This window comes from Enhydra lutris, unplaced genomic scaffold (assembly GCF_002288905.1).
Source record: "Enhydra lutris kenyoni isolate GAN:26980312 unplaced genomic scaffold, ASM228890v2 scaffoldscaffold5, whole genome shotgun sequence".
In the NCBI taxonomy this organism is placed as follows: Eukaryota; Metazoa; Chordata; class Mammalia; order Carnivora; family Mustelidae; genus Enhydra; species Enhydra lutris.
Genome location: NW_019154089.1, coordinates 21,232,935 through 21,258,258, shown reverse-complemented (window position 1 = coordinate 21,258,258; position 25,324 = coordinate 21,232,935). Strand labels below are relative to the sequence as shown.

The 25,324-nt window shown below is 41.5% G+C and overlaps 1 protein-coding gene across 1 annotated transcript in view; it reads left to right on the top strand.

Moving 5' to 3' along the window:
* LOC111140927 (teneurin transmembrane protein 2) overlaps positions 1–25,324 on the top strand; it is a 934,316-nt gene that overhangs the window by 400,455 nt on the left and 508,537 nt on the right. Inside the window, exon 3 of the mRNA XM_022493193.1 lies at positions 16,930–16,951. Coding sequence (XP_022348901.1) covers positions 16,930–16,951 — 22 coding nt within the window. The remainder of the gene's footprint in view (positions 1–16,929; positions 16,952–25,324) is intronic.

The following is a 25,324-nucleotide window of genomic DNA, read 5'->3' as shown; positions in this document are numbered from 1 at the left end:
TTATAAAATCAGTATGCTGAGCAGGTCTCCACAATGGAAGAGATAGAACTAGAACAATGCCCTGCTGATTATCTTTCTAAGAATTCTGAACCCTGCTGAGTTCATGGGGCAACATTCCTGTGGCATGACTTGCAGTTTAAGAGGCTTCTGGATATCCTATCCCTCTGCCAGGGGCGGAGAGAGCCCCAGACTAACAGCTAGTAATAATGTAGCAGTGATTTGTTTAGTATCAACTATGAGCCAGGCTTTTGCTAAACACTTGCTATGCAGTGTCTTCCTCACCAACCCCCCAGTGCTAGGTGGTAGGAATAACTATCCGCAAAGTACAAATGGGAAACCTGAGGCTTAACAGATGAACTTGGGGAAATGATACAGCTGAAAATGGAGAGAGCTGGATTTAACCCTGTCTGGCTCCAAATTCGCTTCTCTAAATGCATTAATACCCTGGGGTTGTGGGGGGACTTTTATATAGCATATTTGAGGACATCTTGAGTTCTTCAGACCTCTTCACAGACACGATAAATCATAGAAACAGAATGAAATTTGCAAAGACAGTTTATCTAAAAAGATATAAAGAGTACTTGACTCAGAAAATTTATAAAATCCCCTTGCTTCCTTAATAGGGAAATCAGATGAAACGTGGACCACAGTACTTAAGCCTTTTAAATATAGGAATGTGGAACTAGAAGCTATAGATGACCTATGCTAAGATAAAAACAATAAAATAAAAAGCGCCAGCCTTCCCTGGGGACTTACTACATGCTAGGGGCTGGGTGAAGTGTTTCAGAAACAGAATGGCTCGAATCCCCACAACCCCAGAGCAGGCTCTGTATGTTCTGAATGCTCACTGTAAAACCCGAAAAACCATTCCCAGACACTCTGACCTTCATGGTAGCTTGGGGTGTAGGGCAGTATGGAGGCTCTGCTTCTGAGGTGGTGAATATTCTCCCATTTATTGTTGTGAACGCAGAAGCTTAGTCGTTAGTTCAGGCTTCGTGTCACTAGAAAAGGACTGAGCTGGGATCTGAACGCAGAGCATCCTACCTCCGAGGTCTACCTCTTTACTGTTCTTGTGCACTGATATGTGTATCAGCAAGCATCCGGGCTCAGGGCAGAGAACAGGCTGATTCAATCGGTGTGGCCATGCTTGCCTGGCTGATGTGAAACCAGGCTTCAGAGGAGACACAAAGCCAGCCATTAATGATTTGATACTATTAATCGTAGATTGTCACTAGCACAATTCAGCCCATCTTGAGGGGATAGGTTTTCAAAGCAAAATAAACAGATTTCATTTGAATATGTGTCGATTCTATATTTAGTACCATTATCCTGCATCCTAGTACAGCTTGCCTTGGAAAAATAAAATCGCTCTTCAGAAATGTACTTGGTTCAGCGAGAGCACACACGTGTGGTCCTTCCCTGTCTTTAAACAAAACAAAACAACAAAATCCGGTAAGTTGGGGGGAGGGGGAACTCGAGGGAAAATAATAGGAATTAATTTATTTCAAAAAAACAGCGGGAGTTAGGCAGGTAAATTATGTTACAAGGACAGAATAACCACATGAGGAGTGTGACCAGTAACACTTCCTAAATGACAGCTGCTGGAGAAATGGGGCAGTTCTATGGAAAATGTAATATTTGTATTCTAGCTATTACATCTTTTTCTCAACCATTACACCCTCCCCCCTTGGAGGATGTGGGATGTTTGCATAAGTTGCAAATTCGTGGTTCAGTGCAGCCCCTTTTTGACTTGGCTGAAGCTATGTGAACATGAAGTTAGGAATATATTCGAAAGGTAAACCATAAAATAGCAGCATTATCATGATTTTTTTATACCCGCTTCAAATTACTGTGCATGAAATTAGCATATGGTAGCAATTACTCTTTAACTCCGCGTAGCTTCTGAAGCTTCAGTGAGAAGGAAAAATAACATAGATTCCTGACAAATCCTGTTTGAGACCATTGGCTTTGGAATCGGGCCAACTTCGGAGCTGTGGCTCACAAAGCACTGGTGAGATCTTGGGCGAGTCACTTACACGCTGGTTCTATGTCCTCCTTTGGAAAAGTGAAATGATCAGTCCTTCCCTCCTTCACTGTTAGAAGGATTCACTGAATCGATGTGTAATAAAGTGTTTGGCAAAGTGCTGGAGTCCTAGTTAGGAGGACACTTAGTTGTAGCTTTCGTCATTCCTGCATTGTCGTGGTCTCTGCCTTACCCTGGGAAAGGATCTGCCTGCGTCACTGTGTAAATATTTTCTTCTTTTAATGAATTGTGCAATAAACTTGAACTATACTAAAAATATTTCTTTAAATATTATTACTTCCAAGTCCCTTTTTAAGAGCATACTTGCTTTGGCAAATAAAGGTATATCCTTCTTTCATCAAACGACCAGGCTTATGCAATTTGAGGAATTTTCACACCATTTGGAACACTGCAACAGTGAAAGAAAACTATAAAGTATGTTCCCTGCCTTTGGAGAGATCTGGGGAAGGCTTACGGACTCTTTTTATGCAGAAGAGGAACCACCCCGAAATAGCAAAGGAAGGCTTAATGCACCTATCACTGATACAGCGTGCTGATTGAACTATTAAATGAGCAAATGCTATTCACTCTTTCTACCCATTCATTCAGCCACACAAATGAGATAAATACCAACCACACTTCCATGTGTGGGTGACTAAACCCATACATGAGATAAGGAAGAATGGAAGGGCTTGGGTTTGAATATTCTGTCTTTGCTTGGGAAGTTCTGCCTTCTCATTCCTTCCATGTCCTTTCTTGACAGAGTACATCTCCACCTGGCCAACATACTTGTTTATACATTGATGTTCTCATTTGGGTCTTGCTTCTCTCCATGAGGCCATGTCCCTCATTGAATTTCACTTTGTTTTAATGAAGAAAGGGTTGGTTTTGCCACAATGTGAATCCTTTAAGGCATAAATGTTTTTCCAAGAACTGCTGTTCTTACTTCCTTCAAAGGTCTTATTTGTGCTTTCTCACTCACTTCAGCTCCGTTTGCCTGGTTCTCTCTCTTGCAGTCTGGGCCAAACACGCACATATACCCACGTTCATAAAGCCCTTTTAGCTTGCTTTCTCGTAACGTCAGATCATGTCCCAGAATTGCTTTGGCTCCAATTAGTCCAGAAACTTCCAATCCGAAGCCATGTGTAATACATGCCATGTGACACCATAAAGAGTATATGGCGTTAAGAACACATTAAATCTTGATTTAAGCAGTAAGTAAATTGGGTGTGGTTCTTCTTTTCTAACTCAACAAAACCTTATCCTGGGATTACTTTATATCATATGGAAAAGTTTTCATTTTCCCCCCCAAGACACTTAAAGTAGAACCCAACAAGTAGTACAATGGATTGGTTCCTAGTTCCATTGACTTACTATTTGTAGGGAAGTTTTCAACAACTTAGGTCTTTGTGGTGTAGCAAACAGTGTTTTTTTTGGACTAATAGAGGAAGGTAAAAAAGAAGTGTGAGTTTGCTCTTCTCCCTCCAAAACTTGTTTTGCTTTTTCTTGCTACTGTTGCTATTCGTTCCCTCTCTCCAGCCTCTTCTCTTGGTCAGAACAGGCAGAAGGAATAGAGCAGGAGACTGAAGGAACCATATGACAGTAAGAGAAGCGCTTGATTAAAGGCGAAAAATTATTTCAAGGCAGTTCTGAATTTGGTTCCTTTAGAGAAATTTGTCGTAGAAATTGGCTATGGAGCTAGCCTTTCTGGGCTTACTCTGCTTGAAGTTTTTATTCCCTCAGTCGAGCGTGGCCATAATGGGGCGTGTGGAGAGCTAGAGGGAGGGAAGGTGCACCTGCCGTAGTTGGCCTTCAGTGGGCAGCGTGTTCATCCTTTGGGTCTCATCTGTATTTTGGGTCCCTGTCTTGACAAAGGACCCCTATTTGTTCCAGATAATTCTTCTGGGTACAACCTTACCCAACTTTGATTGTACTTTAAAAATCTTATCTTTTTAGAGAACTATAATCTGAGGACATCCTGCCCAGTAGGAGCAATTCCTCCAATGAATTCATTTAATACAAAACTCATAATACAAAAATGAGTACTTTGTGTGAAGTCCTTCCTTGTGGGGAAAAGTAAATGCCTCTCATAAAGGAATGTCCCACCCTCGCCTCTCACTGCAATTAGCAAGATAAAATATATTCGAACAGAAGAGTTAATACCAATATTGGATATAGAAACACCAGTGACACAGAGGGGTCATAGAGGAAGAGGGCTATGCAGGCCAGAAAAATCAAGGGAAAAGGAGGCTTTGAATAAAAATGGCAGAGAGTAATGGAGTTGCAGTAACTTTGTGTGAATTAGCTGGTCTTGTTTCTTGCCACTGTGTCAGAGATGAAAGAATCAAGCTTTCTTACTTGTGTAGCTTAAATTTTTTGTACAGTATCTCTGGGCTAGAATTCCTAATGTTGGGAGAAATGTGATGTCTTCTAAGCTTTCCTCCCAGAATGCACCTGAGGTGGAAGAAGAGGGCTCAGGTTTGGTAGAACGGAATGGAGGCAGATGGAGTTTGGGTGTCTTGTTGGCTTTTTTGGAGCCTGTTCCGTGGCATGCATTATTGGTGGTGGAGCTTGAATACCTTGCAGTTGGTAAAAGTCACTGTCAAGAAACCATATGTTACTTTGAGTTGGCAGAAACACTGGAGGAAGAAAACGTCTTATCATGCTGACTACCTTGTATTTTCTGTCTATCAGAATGTGAAACGTGATAAACTTAATTTCTTAGCAGAAATATTTAAAGGGAAAACTTTGCTTCTGCAATAACTCTTGGAGCAGTCATGACTATCACGTTCCTGTGGCATATGAGTGGAACTCTTCAGAGTTAAACTAGGTGATCCTCTAATACCAATAAAAAATTAGCTAGTGGACGAACACATGTTTGAATGAAACAGAATAATATCTCATCTTGTAACTAATTTTCAAATGTAGAATAATTGATAGAAATCATATATCTGTATTCTATTTTATTCCTGATGATTGATCTGGATGGAACTTGAGAATATTTTTATTTGATTACTTTTGACTACTACTGGCACCTTACTACCATTTGCTCATCTCTATAATTTAGTTTTGAATTTGAGGCTAAGGAGTCTAAACAGCAAAGCTTTGTGTTTATTGGTTGTGATGGGGAGGGGGAGGATGGCTTTCTCTCTCTCTCTCTTTTTTTTTAAGATTTTATTTATTTATTTATTTTTTACAAAGAGAGAGATCACAAGTAGGGGGAGAGGCAGGCAGAGAGAGAAGGGAAAGCAGGCTCCCCGCTGAGCAGAGAGCCCAAGGCAGGGCTCTATTCCAGGACCCTGAGATCATGATCTGAGCCAAAGGCAGAGGCTTAACCCACTGAGCCACCCAGGCACCCCAAGGACGGCTTTTTCTAACACAAGGTTAGAATTCATCCTGCCCAGGGTAGTATACGGATTGCATCTTCTGTTCTATGCTTAGCAGTGATTTAGACTCTAATACATAGAGGCATTATTAAAAACACACCGAAATTAATAGCATGCATTGTCCATGATAAACTTTGAGAAAACCTAGAACCCAGTACTTGATCCCTACCCAGAATCTTGGGCATTTTAACTGCTATATTCCATTCTATCCCAAGCCTTGCATGTGGAGGTCCAAACCAGACTGAAGATGCATATGACCATCAGAATAATGGATCTCTTCAGAGCACTCGGAGACACCATAGTCTTGCTAAGTCTTGAAGTCACTCTAATTTGTAGATACTCCCCATCATGCAGAGAAATGGCATTCAGAGACCGAACAAAAGGCCAGATACAAGCTACAATTTAACAAAATGGAAAAGAATGGGTGATGCTGACCGTTTTCGGGGCCAGCCATTTTCTGCCCAGTGGATATGATCAGGACTTTCTTGTGTCTTAATAAACTTGAAATCATTGTTGAGATACAGTCTAAGTTTGGGAAGATAAACGTTTTCTTTCAAGTTCTGATTATTCTTGATGGTTCATGGTTGCCTAAGGTATAGGTATCATCAGGTTAGGATGTCATTCTACAGGGATTGAGTGAAAAGGTCACAATGAAGAGTACTTCCTGCCATGGCAGGGAAGAGGCAGAAGTAATGTATTTTACAGACCTACTTACTATGTATGGATACACCATAGTGCCAAAATGATTGCATATGCACTTGGAGTTGTGAGGTCATTGCAAGAATGAAATTGCACTGTACAGGTGGCAGATACTTGCTAATTGTTCATCAGCCCATTGTTCCTTTTGCTCTTGGGCAGACAACTGAACTACAACTTGAGCCTCTCTGGAAGTTAGGTGTAGTCATGTGTCTGAGTTCTGGACTATAATGTGTGGGAAAAATGTGATGTCTTGCATCACCTTTTCCAGACTTGGAAAATCTTTGTACATATGATCCCCTTTCTATTTCTCCATGCACGGGTGAAAGGAATGGAGAGGACCTAGAAGAGCCTGCAGCCACAAGAAGGAGCCTGAGTCCTTAAAAGGCTGTGTGGATCTGAGGCCTCCCCCCAGCATTCCTGCCTTTCGCCTGGAACCTGTAGTGTCCTGCAGTGAACAAGAAATACACCTTGTGCAGTGCCATGTAATTGGGATCATTTGCCAACATTGACTAATACTACTGATGTCAAAACTTTTTATAAAATGCAAAGCACAATGGAAATAGAAATGAAAATACAAAAAAGCAAAAGACTGTTCCCTCTTCATACATAGTCCACATATTTCTATCGGCTAAGAAACCTCCCCAAAGCATTCTTTGCCTTACATTCAATGGGAAAATTGAGCACTTCCCTCCCGTGATGAGTCAGGCCAGTGCTTCAAAAGGTCTCTCCAGGGGCAACTGGGTGCCTAGGTTGGTTAAGCAACTGCCTTCGGCTCAGGTAATGATCCTGGAGTCCCAGGATCGAGTTCCACATCTGGCTCCTTGCTCAGCAGGGAGTCTGCTTCTCCTGCTGACCTTTCTCTCTCTCATTCTCTCTCTCTCAAGTAAATAAATAAAATCTTAAAAAAAAAAAAAAATCTTAAAAAAAAATCAGTCCTCTCTGATGGTGAGCGTATCAGCATTTGAATCCAAGTGCAGCACCCCCCACATACATACTGAACCCGAGCTCTGGAGGAGACCTTGGGAGTGACCGGAAGTGGACAATTGTCTACTCCCTCCTGCCTACATCCCCTTGACCACATTGGTTTCCTGTTTGTACTTTCTGTCTCTTCCAGTGTGGGTTTGTGGTGTGGCCGCCTGACCCCCAGGAGACCTGATCTTCTATCACTTTTTCCCCAGCCCTTCTCTACTTAGGTTTTTTTTTTTTTAAGATTTTATTTATTTGTTTGACAGACAGAGATCACAAGTAGGCAGAGAGGCAGGCAGAGAGAGAGGAAGGGAAGCAGGCTCCCTGCTGAGCAGAGAGCCCGATGCGGGGCTGGATCCCAGGACCCTGGGATCATGAAGGCAGAGGCTTTAACCCACTGAGCCACGCAGGCACCCCTACTTAGGTTTTTATAAAACTTTTTTTTTTCCTTTTCTAAGCATAAATTTTTGGTATCAAATTTGAATTTCATTTCATGCGGTCCTTCCAATTCATCCAGGCCAGTTTGGATTCTAAATGTGTTGTGTCTTCCCTGACAGCTGGGTATTCATTGTGGAGTACGAATACATGCTTAGCTCTCATGTCCACACACTTATAAATAGAACAAAGTGGAGTGGAAGTAAGATGTGGTCGCTGCTCATGAAGTCAGTCCCATGGGTACACGCTTGTTCTTGCAACAGGGCAGCCAGAACAAATGGGAAAAGGACACGTAGGACACATTCTTTCTTTGACTCTGCGTAGACCTCCATCATTCTCTGCTCTGTGCAGACCCATTTTCCCTGATTCCCAGTGCACGTGGAAGAGTATCACTACTGACACCCTGAAGGTTTACGTCATCTTTGAGAAATTGGCTCTGACTTTTAGAAATAGTTCGAGGTAATAGAGCAAATGAGCAAGAGAGGGAACAGATAAAGGCACTCTACACTTGGTCAGATGTCCACAGTGGTCCAATCTCAAGCCAAGAAAGCCAAGTTAGGTTGTAAAAGTCTCTGGCATCCCATACCCATGGATAAGTTAAGGGGAGTCTAATTGAATCAGGCACAACCCCCTAAGGGTCTACCACAGTGGTAGAAATGAATGGTAGAAGGACATAGATAGGTGATAGAAGGAAGAAAAAGAAATGAAGAAACAGAATTTAACTCTTTTTGAACCTGAGATTCAGAAGAACTTGTTTATGTGTGTGTATATATATGTATGTGTATACACACACACACACATACACGCACACACACACTCACAGACATATAGCCAAACTTGGTGAGAGCCTAAAGCATAAGTCATAGGGAGGGAAAAGGGGGCAGATTTTAAAGAAACTTGTCAAGGTAATAAATCTGTACTAACCTAAGGACATTTGGAAACCATCAGAAGATTTTTAAGCAGAAGAGTGACAGTCAAACTTGTGTCTTGTATAAATCACCTGGCAGACATGTAGAAAATGGACTGGGGAGGACGACCATCTGTGAGACAGGGAGACTAGTGAACAAACTTTTGCAGGGCACTAGGAGAAAGATGATGGAGACATAAACTAAAATAGAAGTACTAATAATGTAGCTACCAATTGTTTATGAATTCAACAAAGAGCTATTAACATTCTTAGGTGCTATGCACTGTGCTAGTTATCTTACACAGATCAATTTATTCAGTTGTTAGAAAGGGCCTATGATATCAAGTGCTGGTATTATAGATGGAAAAGCTGAGGCTTAGAGATGAGTTACCTGCCCCCAAAGTTCTCTTAGCCAATAAGTGGCAAAAAAAAAAAAAACCCAAAAAACAAAACAAACAAAACAACAACAACAACAGATAAATAAAACACATTAAAACGCAAGTCCCTTCAACAGACTTCAATAACTTTAACCACTATCCCAATGGCAATAGCTATGAAGAGGAGATACAGTTCAGGAAAATGGAGGGTGTATATATATAATTATCCAGACTAGACAGTAGACCAGTTTCTGAGACTGAGAAGAATGCACAGAGCTAACAACCACATTTTGAGCCTGGGGTGGTGTCTGGGAGAGTGGATGCTGAAGGACTGAGTTTTATACTTATTTGAAAAAGGTTTTTCCACCTTCATCCCAGTTGATGGATCACCTAAGAGTCCGTCATTTTGCAACATTGCTCGCTGTAGACCCTTGCCCTTCCATCTTCTGTGGTTAGTCCTTCTCTCCATCCTTCTTGGCTTGGGCCCCTCGGGCAACGTTTCCAGCCCTGTCCTTTAGAATCCCGTTAGTTGCTTTGTGCCCTGATCTTTCACCATACCTATGTCAGCCACTTTCTGGGGAATCAAACCCAGCTGCCCTTTTACCCTCTGCCAGCTCCTGGAAAACCACGGAGTGGTGCCTGTAAATACCAGTTGTGACTAATGTTCTCACTCCCCCTTCTCCTGTGCCTCTTCCCCCATTCCCCCTCCCCTCCTGTTCTGCACCTTGGCCATCTCCTTATACCCTAACCAGCCACTTGCTCTTTGCAGGGTGACTTTGCCACTGACTTTGGGTATCAAGGTCCTTCAGGCTGAGGTCTCTCAAGTTAGTTGCCCCATCTCCACCTGTCTTTCCATTCCTTCCCATTCTCCTCTCTCCACTGAGATTTCAGAAAAAGAAGAGGTTTCTTTTCTTGCCACCAGTGAGTTTTGTTCTATCAGTTATGTGCAAATTATTTTCAGTGCATTGTTTAAAATGTGTGCATGAATCCAATTCAGCTAGTTATTTTAAAATTCTTACCTCTATAAAAAAAGGTGGGTTTTTTTTTTTTTGTTGGTTTTTTTGTTTGTTTGTTTTATTTTTTTTTTGAACACAACTTTCACCATCCTTCAGTAAGCCACAAGCAAGGCCAATGGACGAAGTGGGTGAAACTCCGGTCAACTAGATTTTAGCCCTTAAATGATACTTTCCCTCCCCATTTCTCTCTATGTCTTAGTGAATTACTGGACAGAAAAAAAAAGTTAACAAGTAAAAAACGAGCAAGCATCATTATTATCTCAAACTATGTTTTTTAGTAGATACTACGAACAAATGTTAAGATGCCACCATTCATTAAGATTTTTTTAATAAGGTGAAGAGGAGGGGGGAATTAAATGCATGAATGCAAATTGAGTCCCAGTTTCAGAAATGTGAATATGAAAATGTGGGAACAAGTTGTATCATCTAAAGAAGGCAATACAGTAAGTTTTCACCCTAGGATTATACCTCTTTACCTAGCACTTGTATTTATGCCTAACTTGGTCAGTTCATAAAATTCCTATTCAGAGCACTGTGTTCTCTTTCAAAAGTTTTGCTTTATTCTTTGTTTAAGAGGGCAGAAGTATTTGAGACCCACAATACTTCTTTCTGTCCTAGGTTAGGAATTGGTTTTGTGATGTCTTAGCTCAGTAATCTTAATCCATTACATAAACAGAGCTTCAGTGAAGATTGAAATACCACAAGGAAAGAAAAGCCCATGACTGAGGAAGCTTTTTTGAATATGGAATAAAACATGAATCTAGACATGAGCAAATGAGAACACATTTTTCAGTGTTCTACCCCAGTAGGAGTTTAGTGGAAAAAACAATTTACTTGCTCTAAAATGACAAAATATTTCTTTCAGCAAATACCCATATGTAGCATGTACATGTTTCTCTTATTAAATGATAAAATCACTCTAGCTCTGGGTTTTAGTGTTTTCTTGCTGGAAGCATCTGATTGCACAAATTAAGCCTAAGACACCGTCTGGACAAAGTACATTCCTGCCTCACAGGCTCATAGTTGCTTTGTGTATATACGTACTTGTGTTTGTATATGAATACGTTTTAATGGCATTTTGAAAAGAATGCAATAGTGTTTGTATTTTTCAGCTAACACGCCGTTCCCATGTTTTACTCCCATTCCCTGGTCCTCCCTTTGGGTTTCCGTGTTGGAGCTGGCTGAGACAGCTCTAGTTACAGCTTCCTTTTGGACTTGGCTTGCACTATCTTCCTGGTGAATCATTTAGCAGTTTGGGCATAGGGTACTGATCTCAGGTACCAAAAACACAGGCACACACATACATGTATACACGGAAGCGCAGGCACACGTGCACCTCCCCACATGCAAATAAGCATGGATATCTGTGTACCCACGTGCACATGTACACGTGCATATATGCACATTTGTGCCTATGCATACTTGCATGCTTATGTGTGCATACACGCGTGCTCTCTCTCTCTCTCTCTCTCTCTCTCTCTCTCTATATATATATATATATATATATATATACACACTTGAACACACCTACAGGTACACTCTGTATGCATACGTATAAGCAAATGCATGCCTGTGCACACACATATACATATATGCACTCATAGATTGGACACCCTGCCCAGACATTTCCCACCTCAAATTTTTTCCTTTGCTCCCATTTTTCAATTCCCATTTTCCCCAATCTTGAGATGCTTGATGTTATGATCTAGCTCACCATTGCTGAGAATATGAAATTTCCCCTGACAAGGCCTGGATTTGTCTTTTTGCAGGATCATTGAACAGTCCCGTGTACCAGGTATGGACGTTTTCATAACCTGCCTCAGTGGAAGAAACATCAAATTATTGAAGCTTAACCCTCAAGAAACGAGGGTCGCGTTGGCCTTGCCTCCCAGCTGGGGCTGTCCATGTTGTAATAAGTGAGGGACATGGCACTGAGAGCTTCACACTGTCTTCTCCTTTATAACTGGGGTGTAATCACATGGACGGATTTCCACATGTTTTCAAATGCTTTTCTGCCATCACTTCCTTGTGCAGGATCTTGGTGGTTCATGTTCCAGCACTCCCCCAGTGCTCCAGTGTTCTTTGCATTAGATGGAGAACAGAGATTTTTGAAGTTGTTTCTGCTGCTAGGCATGAAATATCATGGATCGGGGAGTGGCTTTATTACTCCTCGCAGATCTTGTCTCTGCCCTGTTCTGCTTTTGTTTCATACGTTGAGAAAGAGCATCTCCGGGTCTGATCTCTGCTAAGCATGTGGAAAAAAATGGGGAAACATGAACAAGAGGAGGATTGTCTCCTAGCTGAATTACCAAGTCCTTTGAATCTTTCCTTTCTTCTTTCAGGCAGAGTTGGGCTTCCTGAGCCTGTGAGCTCAGGGTTCTGAGATCTGTCCCTGTGCAGCCCAACAAGCCACTGCAGGGCAGGCCCTGAAGAATTGCCAAGTGAGAGTAGCTTGTGTAACAAAGTGACACAATGGGAATACGCTTATTAGGATTTCATAGCCAGACAAAGGAAACTTCGGCCGGTTCAAATCCCGTAAGATGCGTGGGTTGTTCTCCCTGTCTTCTGCCCACCACCCTCCATGTTTAGATGCTGTCCCAGAGTTCATGCCACTGGGGTTGCCTGTACAGCCTACATGGGAGACCTACACTCCACACCCTGTCACTGTTCTCCACCCCCCATGGGTGGGCCTGGGAACACAACGTAAATGGGGCTTCCAAATGGTAGCTCAAAAAGGCCTGCAGTAGTGATGTATGTAATTATAAACTTTTTACCCTTGTTCCTGATCGCTAAATAGCATACTCTTTATTGTTGCTAGACTTTGAGTTCTTACTTCATACTCACTGTAAGGATGTTGTGACAGGCATCTAAAGGATGCCAAGATAGCCCCTGACCTCAAATATCTCATGGTCCTGGAAGGAAGAGACAAGAAAATTAATATTACGGAGAATTTGTATAAAAATAGATGGATAATGATGGGGGAGGCTAGGGAAATGATACCAGGAAGATAGCTGGCTTGGCAGTATGGCCCCAAGGAGATTATATCTTAGGAGAAAGCAAAGGGTTCATTAATGTAGTTGGGATGAGAGGTCCAAGCAAAGAAAAAAAAATGTGGGTGTGAGTGTGCATATTGTACATATATATGGTGCATATGGTATGTGTGTATCTATGTATATATGATATTGTGTGTGTGTGTGTCTGTGTGTGTCTGTGTGTGTTGACCACCTGTTTAATTGAGGATTTTTCAAGAAGTCTGCATCTGGAGATGGATAACGCATGCTACTTGTGGAGGACAAGGTGGAGAAGGGGCTAGAGAGCCATGACAACCCATTTAAATCCAAAATGAGCCATTGAAGGATTTAAAGCAGTAGAATTAAAACGTCATTTTCAGTGTTTTGACCCCTAGGATGTTTCGAAGTTATGGTTATGAACATAGATATTTTTGACAGAAAGATTGATGAATACTTACTGAGAATACTTCCTAGGGATGATATGATTAAGCCAATTTAATTTCTCAATCAATTTGCTATACCTTTCCATACAGTACTCATTTAGCCAGAGTAAATGATGGGGTCAGATCCTCTTTGGTGTCAAAATGACAGAGAAGAACAATTCAAAGTAGTAAAAAATAAATAAATAAATAAATAAAATAAAATAGTAGTGAGGTCAAAACTTCCCCTTTTTGGGTTCTCATTTTATATAGGTCATGCAAGCTGCTAAATACAGAATATATTCCTGCCACATTCTAGTATTTGTTTGTGACACATAAGGGATCCACTTTAGTTTGGGGATTCAGTTATTTTAGAATGCTTCCATTACTGGAGAAATTTTTAATTTTCTAATTCCCTCTGAAGTTACTGAACATGTTTCAAATGGGACTTTTAAGAGGGACAGTGGAAGTCTAATGATTAGGCACACTGGGCTTGCTGTCATAACACCAAAAGAAGCGGAGCTTAGAGGGAAGGTCTGATCCTTCCAGCCGCTGTACACACCCACAGCCAGCTGCCAGTGTGTGCTAGGAGCCCTTCAAGGCCACTGAGGAACATGGTCTCCCATTCATCCCAAATCCCAGCCTGGGAACACGGGGACACGGAGAGGTCCTTTGTAGTCAAAACAGTGACTCCTGTCATGAAGACTTGAGAACAAGTCACCTGAGGGTTGATGATGACTGGGAAACTGTATTTTGAAGGATCCCAAGATATCTCTTTAACATTCATGCTTTTTCAGCAATCTGCTAGTCTGTCGACTTCTGCTTTCATCTCCTTGAATACCACCCGGTTCTCATTGTTGTGCCGTGTCTGTGAAATATACATCACTCCCCTGCCTTTCATCTGAGAGTTTATTACCTAGACACAAGTGTTCATCAGCAATGGGTTAACGTCAGTTGAAATTAACAGCAGTTTCACTCATTGACTTCTATTGTTAATATTTACATAACTTTCAGATTGTGGCCTTTGGGTAGGGAGATCAATGGAATGCAGAATGAGCCAAGGTCAAGAAGCTCAGATAGTTGCTTCTTTCCTTTTTTTTTTTTTCTTAAAAAATTGTATTTTATTTATGTTTTTCATTAATGAAATGAGTTGAATGGCTTCTAGTTAAACTGACAAAAGTGAAGTGGAAAGTTCCGTTTTATCTAAGTCTTAGCAATCCAAATGGAGACTAAGTCCTAGTATCTGAAAGCTGGATGAACTCAACTTTCTGAGGCAAACCATTACTGTATCTGTAATATAAAAGTCTGGGGGAAAAGAAATCAATTTTAAGTCTTTTATATTTCCTTTATTTTCAAGTGAGTGAAATTTACATAAAGCCATCTTCATTCAAATTTTGTACATTTTCCAACACTACTAGGACCACACTAACCTGCTTCCTTTAATTTGACCATCAGTTCACTATTTTAAGAGCTTTGTCCTTAACTATAAACTGACCCCTCCTACATCCTCGGTTTTAAAATGTTAAAGTGAGATGACTTAGAAATAGGTTGAAGATAATCTTGGATTATCCTAAAATAACCCAAGAGTTGTAACTGAATGATTCCTTTGGCACAATCTTCATACTCTGAATTTTTTGCCTCTTCGAATGCTTAATTTTCACTAGCATGATAGTGTTTATACCATCTATCTTTTTAGAGATTTCATTAATGTCTAAAATAGGAAGATATTTTTCTGCTCCTTGAGGAAACCATATTTTCCCTTTCTGGTTGAGAGGATTTCAAGCAAAGGAAAGCGTATGATCTTTGGACTGCTCTCTCAGGATCAAAGCTGCATCATTGACAGACTTGTGCCCTTGAGCTCACTTCTCTGAGCCTCAGTTTCTGAATCTGCAAAATGGGGATTAAAATATGCAAATACTGTCATCGCCGGGGGACAAAAACTCGCAGGATTTTAGCGCTGCTAATTTGCAAAGGAGTGTTAATTTTAAATAGGTGATTTCTGAAACTTTTGCTCTTCTGAAATTGTGAATATCCATGATCCATGTATGAATGTGATTTTAGACATCCTATAGAAGGGATTTCCTGAATCAAAGGGGGACAGTTCCTTTCATATAACTAGGAGAATTTCAACTCTCTTTGCAAAGTGAGGATCCAGAAAGCCATCATCCATTGGTCTGAGTATATTTTATTTTCTTACATGTCCTCATAATCCGTCCTTCTCTCTGTCGTGGTAGAACTCGTCCAGCTCCAAAGACCTCACCTGAAGCCATGTGGTGTAAAGGAGACATTTGGGGTTTATTGTCTGACAAATTGGGTCCTGTTGCTGGACCACTCTCAGAAGAGCTGCTGACCGGGGCAAGTCACAGCTTTCTGTGGCTCAGTGTCTGCATCTCTCAAACAGGGCAATCACCTCTGTCTTCTCTGCCTTACCAGAAATAATGTCTGTTAAAGTGCTTTGAAAAATCTCCTGGGATGAACAAATCCCAGATGAGCCATTGGTACTAATGAAAAGCCCAGAGCCTGCCTAACCCTTGGAGACTAAAAGGGGTTAAAGTCAAATATGTAATTCAAAGGTGAGTGAGGTTTGATACCTGAATTATTTTATCCATTGTATGGTAAAAAGAATATGGGTTTTCAGGTCATATCATAGATCAGGATTCATACAAATTAGAGAGAAACCAATTTCCCAACACAACAAGGCAAGCTCCAGTGAAAGTCTAGTGTGAATCAATAGTTTGGTTTGATTTTTTTTTCTTCTTTTCTTCAAAATTTACCAGTTTTGTGACCTTTGGCCTTTCACTCATCTGTGAGCTTCAGTTTCCTCACAGGCACACCAGTCATACTGTTTTGCCAGTTTTCAGTTTTTATGTGTGCATTAGAGACCAAATCTGTAAAAACAAAAACACACAAAAAAAACAAAACAAAAAACAAACAAACAAAAAGCAAAATCCTGGAGACCCCCAGGGCCCCAAACACCAAAACAGTGTTGACTCTTGTTTCTAGTTTTTACATTTCTTAAACTCAACTAGACTTCAAACTCCCTTCTTGTTACAAATTGTTTTTTGAGGTAGTCACAGGTATGTAAATAAAGGAAGGATAAAAAGCATTCTATGCAAAAAGGCAAGGACAGGTTGAAAATGTAAAACTAGAAGAGATGAAAGAAATTATTTGTCAGGTAGGAGATCCCATTCCTAATCACACTTGCACCATCCTTCAAGGTGAATTTGAGAATGGAAACACTTTTTGAGATGAATTAGCCTACACGCTTGTGACATTCCTGCTGGACCAAGTTCTGTTCTCGAGTCCATACCCTTGGTCTCAATGACTTTTCACAAAGGACCAGAGAGAAAAGGCAGCTCTTTGGTGACAAGGATGGAGATTTTTAGACAGCACTGAGATCTAAGAAGAGTTGCTCAATGTTGTAGCTCAAAGGCTCCTGACCTACAGAGGGGTGCCTTGAGCAGCTTGAACTTCCACTGGGAGAGAGTGTGTTTCTCAGGAGGTGAAAGGTGAAATGAATGTTTAAAGAACTGAAAATGATGCAGAATGACAGACAAGAAGGAGTCTGCATTGTGGATGACGTCTGGGCATAGGGCAAATGGCAATAAGGAAGTAAAAAATGCATAACCAGAGTATTTGCGATTAAGTACACAAAAGATGGTCTTTCCAGTCACTTAGCAGATCTTCTAGAAAGGCCATTCTCAACCAGGGGGTGATTTTGCCCCCAGAGGACTTTGGTAGTGTCTGCAGACAGTGCTGGCATCTAATGGATGGAATCCAGGGACACTGGTAAGCATCCTGGGATACCCAGGACAGCCCTGCCCCCAACAAAGAACTACCCGCCCCAAGATGTCAAGGGTGCCCAGAAAGGGTGCCCAGATTAAGAAAACTTGGTCCAGAACAGCGCTCTCCAAACTGGGTTCCAATGGCATGCCACAGGATAAAAACACTTTTAGCGGAATGGGGCAAAGAAAGGTGCTTGAGGAAGGGAGGTTGTGTATCCCAGTGAATTCAGGAAGATCCCTGACAAACAAATGCAAATTGGTTTCTTGGCTACGGAATGGGAATGCTTCCTAGTAATAAAAGGAAAGCGTTGTCAAAGCCAGTTTTCCAAGAAAAAACTTTAGTAGGTTGCCAGTGTTCCACAAAACTTAGTATGTGAAACACAAATCACTTTTTCATATTAATGACTTATTAGTGACTTATGCCATGGTGTTTATTTGAAAAAAAAAGTAAACTTGTTGACCTTAAATTGTTACACACACACACACACACACACACACACACACACACACATAAAACATAAAACCTAGCCAGGCATATAGGGGGAAAAAATGTGAGGGCACAGAAGATTTCATCCTGACAGTGTACTTTATTTGATGGTTGAGGTCATGACAAAACAAAAGAATGTTCTAGTCCATAGCTGCTTCATAGCATCTCTAGTAGTAAGAAAGACAAAGTCTAACGCCGCATCAATATGCCAGGATGTTAATACAGCCTTTCCCCTAGTAAGCACTCAATACATTTTTTGAACTGAATTTATTGTTGATACTTAAGTGATTCTCCCCACTCGTGTTTATAAGTAAGTAGTTAGAGCAGATGCTCACATCTGATTACTTTGTTTGTAAAAGGATTCTATTCACTTGCATTTTTTCTCTGAAACACCACATGCATTTATTTTAGTGCATCTCTTTTTAAGAAGTATTCAAAAGGGGATGAGATGAATGTGTGCTCCCTGGTTGAACACAGGGCGATAATTTACATGGAGGTATTGGGCTGAGAGTGGAGCTTCTGAATGAAAGTAGAAGCCCAGAAAAAAAGAAGGGGACAACTCATCATTGTTCACAGACGATATCGAAGCTCTAAGTTCCCTTAGTTACTTGAATGTAGTATGTGTTACGCCAAAGACATTCTGGAATGAACTTGATGCAGAAGAGCAGGTAGGGCGTGTGCTGTGTTGGAATGGAATCTTCAGTAATCTGTTACAAATGGCAATTTATTAGGAAATAGGCATGTGTATTTAGCATAATAAATCCCCGAATTCTAGTAGCCCAATTACTTAATTTTCTAGGAGAAAACTTCTATCTCCTCTCTTTTGATCCTGCTTACCATAGTATTAAAAGATTAAAAGCCTTAGGACCTTTTGTCCTTCAGTCATTCATTAGCCTGATGTTACACCTAATCCCCATTTCCATTTGCAGAAAAGTCAGTTAGTATAATCAGCTATCATTATTTAGCAGGTTTTTAAAAAGGTAATACATCACTTGAAAAGAACGATGAAAAAAAATATGAGTGGTTTCCTTTTGTATCAAACACAACTAGCAACCTTATGTATTAGTTTTTTCTGTTGCTGCCATAACAGATTATCACAGGTAGGGACTTAACACAAATTTATTATCTTGCAGTTCTGTAGGTTGGAAGTCTGGTACGAGTTGGGCTGGGCTGAAATCCAAGTGTCAGTAGGGTTGTGTTCCTTTCTGGAGGTTCTAGAGAAAACTCAGCCCTTTGCCCTTTCCAGACTGCCTGCACTGTGGGGTTCATGGCTCTCTCCTCTGTCTTCAAAGATAGCAGTGCAGTGTCTCTCTGACCCTGCTCCCGTTGTCCTATTTCCCTCTGACCACAACCAGGAAACTTCTCCATTTATTAGGGATTCATGGATTAGATTGAATCCCTCTAGGTAATGCAGGATAATCTCCCCATCTCTGTGTCCTCAGTCTTCATCACATCTGCAAAGCCCCTTTTGCCACGGAAGGTAACATTCAGAAATTCTAGGAATTAAGACATGGACATCTTTGGGAGTTTATTATTATGTCTACCATGATTTATTTCCTCCTCTCCAATATGATTTGAGAGAAATTCCAAATGATTCGCAAAAATCAGAAACTCATATTTCAAAGTGTATTTAAAACATGAGTCATTACTTCCTCAGCTTTAAAATTAAATTAACCCAGACACGAAATCCTCAGCTTCATTTTTTTTTCTATTCATGCTATAGAAATAAAATTCCCAAAGATACTGAGTAGGATTTGTCCCAGGAATAGAGATAAATAGAAGTTGGTGGAACATCTCCCCTATCAACTTCCAGCTCTGAATACCCATGTGTCACCCCATAGCTTGTGTGTCTAGCTCAGTGAAGCCCAGCTGTGTCATTTCTGCCTTCCCTCAGGCACTGAATCCTACAAGCAGACAATTACTGGCGTCAGCAAGCATGTGGCTACGGCTGGCTGCATGATTAGCTGTTAATATTTGGTAAAAGGAATCATTTGAACCCCATCAGTGTACCCATTGGAGATAAACTCTCTTTGAGCATATCAAGCCAGGCTTTCTAATGCGAAAGATGTTGCGGCCAGAATAAAGTATTGCTCATTTTCCCTGAAAGCTGTGGAATGGACCCTTGTTCATTCATGGGTACTTGTAGATTGAAAAGGAGGAGAAGGGGCATGTCCGGAAGCTGAAAATCCTCAACTTTTTATCTAATTTCTTAAAAATGTTTCTACTTGGACCTTAGATCACTTTCTCCTGAATTACAGAAAATATACGTTTCCATTATGACTAGTCTTGGAGAAATGAGGCAATTTATTGGTAATGAGAGTATGATAAGGCAGCCAACTACAAAAACCCTCTTGGAGCTAGAATGGTAGCATTCTATTTCTTTTTCCTTGAAGGACTTTAGCACTGTAATCACTGGATCTGTCATTAAATACACATGAGGTTGTGTGTTGAGTAAATATGACTCTATTGGCACGCTTTTTAAAAATTATGGCATTTTTGTAGTCAGTGGCTTATAAACTACATTTTGCTGTCCCACTCTTGGCTCAGGCCAACTGAGCAAAGAAAAGCATTTGAAAGTGAGGCTTGGCCTAAGGCATATGCTGGTTTTATAAAAAGATCCTTGTATCTGTGGCTTTCCTTATATTCAGCATGAAATCCAGATGCCCTGTCTGACTGGGCTCCCACATGCTCGTCTCCTGCCACTCTCTGCCTTGATCCCTAGTTCTGTGGTCACACTAGGTTTCTTTCTGTTTCTGGAAAGTGCAAGAGTTCTCCAGTCTCTGGATCTTTGTACTTGCCACTCTCGCCTGCAAAACTCTTCTTCCTCTCCTGCTTCACTCATAAATGTTCTTCACACTGCCGCCAGAGGGCGCGTGTTACAGTCTGAATGGTCCCTGCTCCCTCGCAGCCTTCCAAAGACCACCCATCTCACTGGTCTTTACAGGACCTCAAAGACCCTCCACAATCTGGCCTCAGTTGCTTCTATGACCTCCTCTTTTTGCCACTCTCTTGATCACACTTACATTTTTCCACATCCCTCAAATAGGCTGATTTTTCCACATCCCTCAAATATTCTCCCATCTCTAGACCTCTGCCTTTGCTGTGCCTTATCTTAATGGTCTTCCCCTAGGTATATGCAAGGCTCCCTCCCTCACCTCCCTCATTACTACTGTTTTTTCAGGTTCTAAAACAAACATTTAGTAAGTGCTCAGTATCTGCTGAATGAACGAGTGCAGAAAAAGCAAACATCACTTGTTCATGGAGCCCTTTACTGACAGCCCTATTTTTGAAACCACCTGCATTCTACAACTCATCACCTTGCTTATTTCCTTGATAACACGTATCCTACATATTTGGGAGTTTTGTGTCTCCCTTAAAAAAAAAAAAAAAGTTAGCTCATAGGAGCAGGGACCACAACTAACTACTTCATTGCTGTCTTTAGCACTTGGTACAGTAATGCCACATCATTGGGATCTGATACTTATTTGAAAAGGTCTGAAAGAAAACAAGACTTTATTTACCAAAATTGGATACATAACCCACTACGCAAGAACTTGAATATGATGTAAAAGTCTGTGTCTGGGGAGGCCGTAAATTTCAGTGTTAATACTGCTGGAGGTATAAGTGTGTGAATTCTGCCGCCCTTTTGACTTTGTGCCGTTGGCAGCACCTGTTTGATCAGAAGGGAATTTCCGGAGTCCTTTGTAATTGACTCCCGAGAGTTGTTGCAGTAAGACCAGAGATAGGTTTCTTTCTTCCTGTCCATTCTTGCTTTGTCTCACTGCCTCTTCCATCAGTAAATATGAGTATAAATACCAGGTTCTTCACTTAGCACACCCGTCCATCTTCAGTGTGACCTACCTTCCTCTCCAGCAGCAGTCCTGCCAATTGAAAAAGACTCTGAGGATAAGATAGTTTTTCCATTCACTTGCTGTGTGACTTTGGGCAAGTTTCTTAATCTCCCTGAATCTCATCCTACATGAAGCAGGATTCTTTAAAAAATAAATAAATAAACAAAAAACTCTGGGGTGCCTGGGTGGCTCAGAAAATTCAGCATCTGACTCTTGATTTTGGCTCAGGTCATGATCTCAGGGTCCTGAGATCTGGCCCACATCAGTCTCTGTGCTCAGCATGGAGTCTGCTTGAGACTCTCTCTCCCTCTACCCCTCCCCCCACTCACTCTCACTTGCTCACTCAAATAAAATAAATGAATCTTTAAAAACAAAACAAAACAAAAAAAACCCCTCTACTCCCTAAGGTTCTCATTAGTTCATGTAATAAGTATTTTATGGAACAGCTGTTATGGTCCAGGCATTACCCAAGTGCTAGAGGAAGAGTGATGTAGGAGGCAAACAAGATGCCTTTCTTCAGGTAGCTTTCCATCTTTTGGGGGTTGACAGGGAAGTAGGAAGGAGAGAAGAAATTTGGTAAGATATTTCCAGTGAGTGAGAAGTATTTTGGGAGGAAAACAAAACCAAAAACCCAGAGTGATGGAACAGAAAAGAGGTGTACCCACAGGAGAGAAAGGAACAACTTAAGGTGGAATTATCAGGGAAGGCTTCCCTTTGTACTGGGACCTAAATGCCGAGAAGAATCAGAGACACAAAGATCCAACGGAGTAATGTTCCATCCAAGGTAACAGTGAGGTATGTGTGTGTTGGGGGAGAGCTAACTGACCACAGGTCAAGGGCACTAACAACTGTACTTCCTGGAAGCCTGTATGAATCAGAAGCAGCTCTGAAGGTCTTCTCTGGCAATCTTTCAGTAATTCCGTTTTCATCAATCCGGCATGTCAATTTGTTCTCCTAGTGAATTCTGACTGGTGACTGTATTGTGCCTCATGCTGAATGGTTGTTAATTACCAGCAATATTGTGGATTTTGCAGGCTAAGCACCTCTGGTACCTGTGCATGGTTTTATCTGTGCAAACACCGCTGTCTGTCTGTCCAACTCCCACCCTTCCTCCTGGCATTCCTGTGGCAGCTTCACGGTGAGCTCTTCTCAAATGCAAATCGGACCCATTGTTCCCTAAGGGCACATGTTTGCTTGGCCTCCCAGGACCTCTAGTGGTCCAGGACCTTCTTTTTGTGCCTCATTTACCTTTCTGAGTACCTCTCTTACCTCTGCTTACCAGCCCCCACCCCCCCCCATGCCTTCCTTTCCTCCAGGGAAGCCTTGCTCTTTTCCTTCATGCTATAGTTTTGCCTGAAATGCCCTTTGTCCACCCAGCGTCACTCCTCTGCTTCCCCATGACTCAAGTTCACCAGTCCTTTAAGCCCCAGCCTAAGGCCTCCCCACAGGCTACGAACTGTGTTCCCTGTCTATGCCCATCACCCTCTCTAGGGATGTGCCTCCCCAGGTGCCCCGCAGCCTCTGTCTGTATCAAAATGATTCTCCGTTGTCATTGCTGCCACCCAGCTCCACTGCTAGGTGATGGGAGCCGGCAGTAGGACTGTGAGGTCCCTCTCTTAATCCCCAAGGCCGGACACACTGCATGGCACAGAGCAAGTATACTAGGGAAGCTTCCCTTTTATTTAAAAGGTGCCTTTACATCACACGCCTCTGAAAAACGTGGTAGAGTAACTCCTCATTGCTTGACGTCTAGTTGCATGATCTACAATCAAAAAGTTGCTTTGATGAGCCCAGTATTTAGAAGTAATAGCAGAGAGACTTCTTTCCTTGCCTTGCCCTTTCTTTCCTTTTTTTCTTCCTTTTTTGAAAAAAAGAGTCATTTCAAATTCTAAACTCTCTGCCAATACCGTGCCTTTCCTTCCGTGGGCTTGCTGATGACCAGAGATGCCTCTAACAGTCTCAAACTCCCCTAGCTTCAATGTTATCCTGTAGAATTGATTGCATTGAATTTCTGCTGTTAGTCATTAATTGAAAGAATATGTCTTCATGATGGGTTAATAAATATGTTTTATTGCAGAAATCCCAGCTGTGCAAATGCAAAATTTGTATGTTTTAAATTTTAAATTGTTGGCCCAAAATGAAGCCTCGAATGCTCCCCAAAGTCAAGTTCGCAGACTCACTAATAAATCAAGTCATTTCTTGACATTGCTTTTTGTGTACCTTGCTGGGCCCCCCATAGGCATCTGCTGAGTACCCCCTGAACCAAAGAGTAGGTCGTAGATCTGTAATTTATTGACTGGAGTGGGGGAAGTGGAGAGGATCCCAACTCATGTCATATAGATACATGCTTGTTCAGAGCCACCTGGATTCTGCGGCTTTTTGGCGTTGCTGGACTCGATTTGAGCTCGGATTCCTCTAGCAGGTCATGAGCACCTTGTGGACCACTGAATGGTGCTGGATACTCACTTTTCATGAGGAGCTTGTTTTGAGTCTGTGGGCCTGCACTTAGCTTATCTGGGCTGGACTCAGGGGCTGTGTCGACATTCTGGCTCCAGTCAGAGTGCCAGGTAACAGTCTTAAACCGAGCTGACTTGGAAAGAAGACTGAGTTGACTCATGGGATCAGGGCCAGTGCCATGATGCAAGCCTTCTGCGCACACTGTTTCTCTTCCTATCATTCTTTTCCTCCACTCGATTTCATCTCCCACCCCTCCTTTTTGGCGAGGTTTATCTCCAGAAGGCTGAGGATGATGAAGTCAAGCTGCCTCACTTTATTTAATCAAGAACTGTCAGCCCTGCTTGTTTAGAAGCTTTGGATGAGGCCTCTTAATTTTAAATGGAGTGGCCGAGCAAAAAATGTGCTCCATTTTGTGTTTTATCTACAGCCTAGAAGCCTGGAGCTCTACTGGCCTGAGCACCACCAGCATCCCCAACAAAAATGAGCCCCAGTTCCATTTCTGGGACAGTTAGGTGGAAACCACAAGGGCTCCTGGGAATGCCCAGCCCCTTCAACTGGGGAGGAGATCCCAATAAAACTGATGCAACCAAGGCCGGGCTGGCTGTATGAGAGAGCCGGGCAGTTTCCAGGAAGAGACGCTTGTCATGTTGGAACGTAGACATTATCAACAAAACAAATGCTTCCCACTTCAACACATACGCAATTTGGCAGCATCTTTTCGGGGACAACCCCACTCTGTTTTGTTTACTTTCTTGTTACCTTTCTTTGTGCTTTAACTGAACATCCTTGTCAATGTTGCACACTCGCCAATCTGCAAAAGCATCATTGAAAGAAAACTAGGCGCGATTTTCTACCTCTAAGTAGCCTCTAGGTATTCCTGAAAGACCACTTCCTCTCCCACGTTGGCTCCTTGTTGAGGTGTTGATGTCATAGCATTTTGAACGCTGACTTCCAAGCCCTTAACTCTCTAATTTCACTTATTTCTAAAACATAAAGGCCTATTATTATTAACTTTTTATCGGGGAGCTAAAGTTTAGTTTTTGCATGTGAATAGGCCACTATTCTCCTTCCTGTATTAGAAGCTGCCTCTTAAAGCTCTTGTGTTCTATTAAAATAACAATATCAAATTATGTAAATGTGCTAATTGCTTTATTGAAATTAATACCCTTATTTAGCAAGTTAAATCTTGCAAAATGGCCATTTTTATTAAAAATTATGGAAGTGTGCTTCCTGTTTAAAGGCTAATGTAATTGGGTGAACCCAACAACTGGGAAATGTCAATTAATGGGAGATTGTTAAATAATATTGTTTAAATAATCAATTTTCTCCTGTAGATTGGAAGATGGTCCTGGTAAAGTAATAATGACTGTCTAAGGCCTAAGGGAAGGTTTATGAGTATTTTGTTCTGCCCTGTTATTGAATCTGTTCTATTTTCTTTTCAGTTTGTCAAAACTAGGTTCTGTTTAGTAATAGAAATTTCAATTTAGCAGTTTATAGGAAATTAT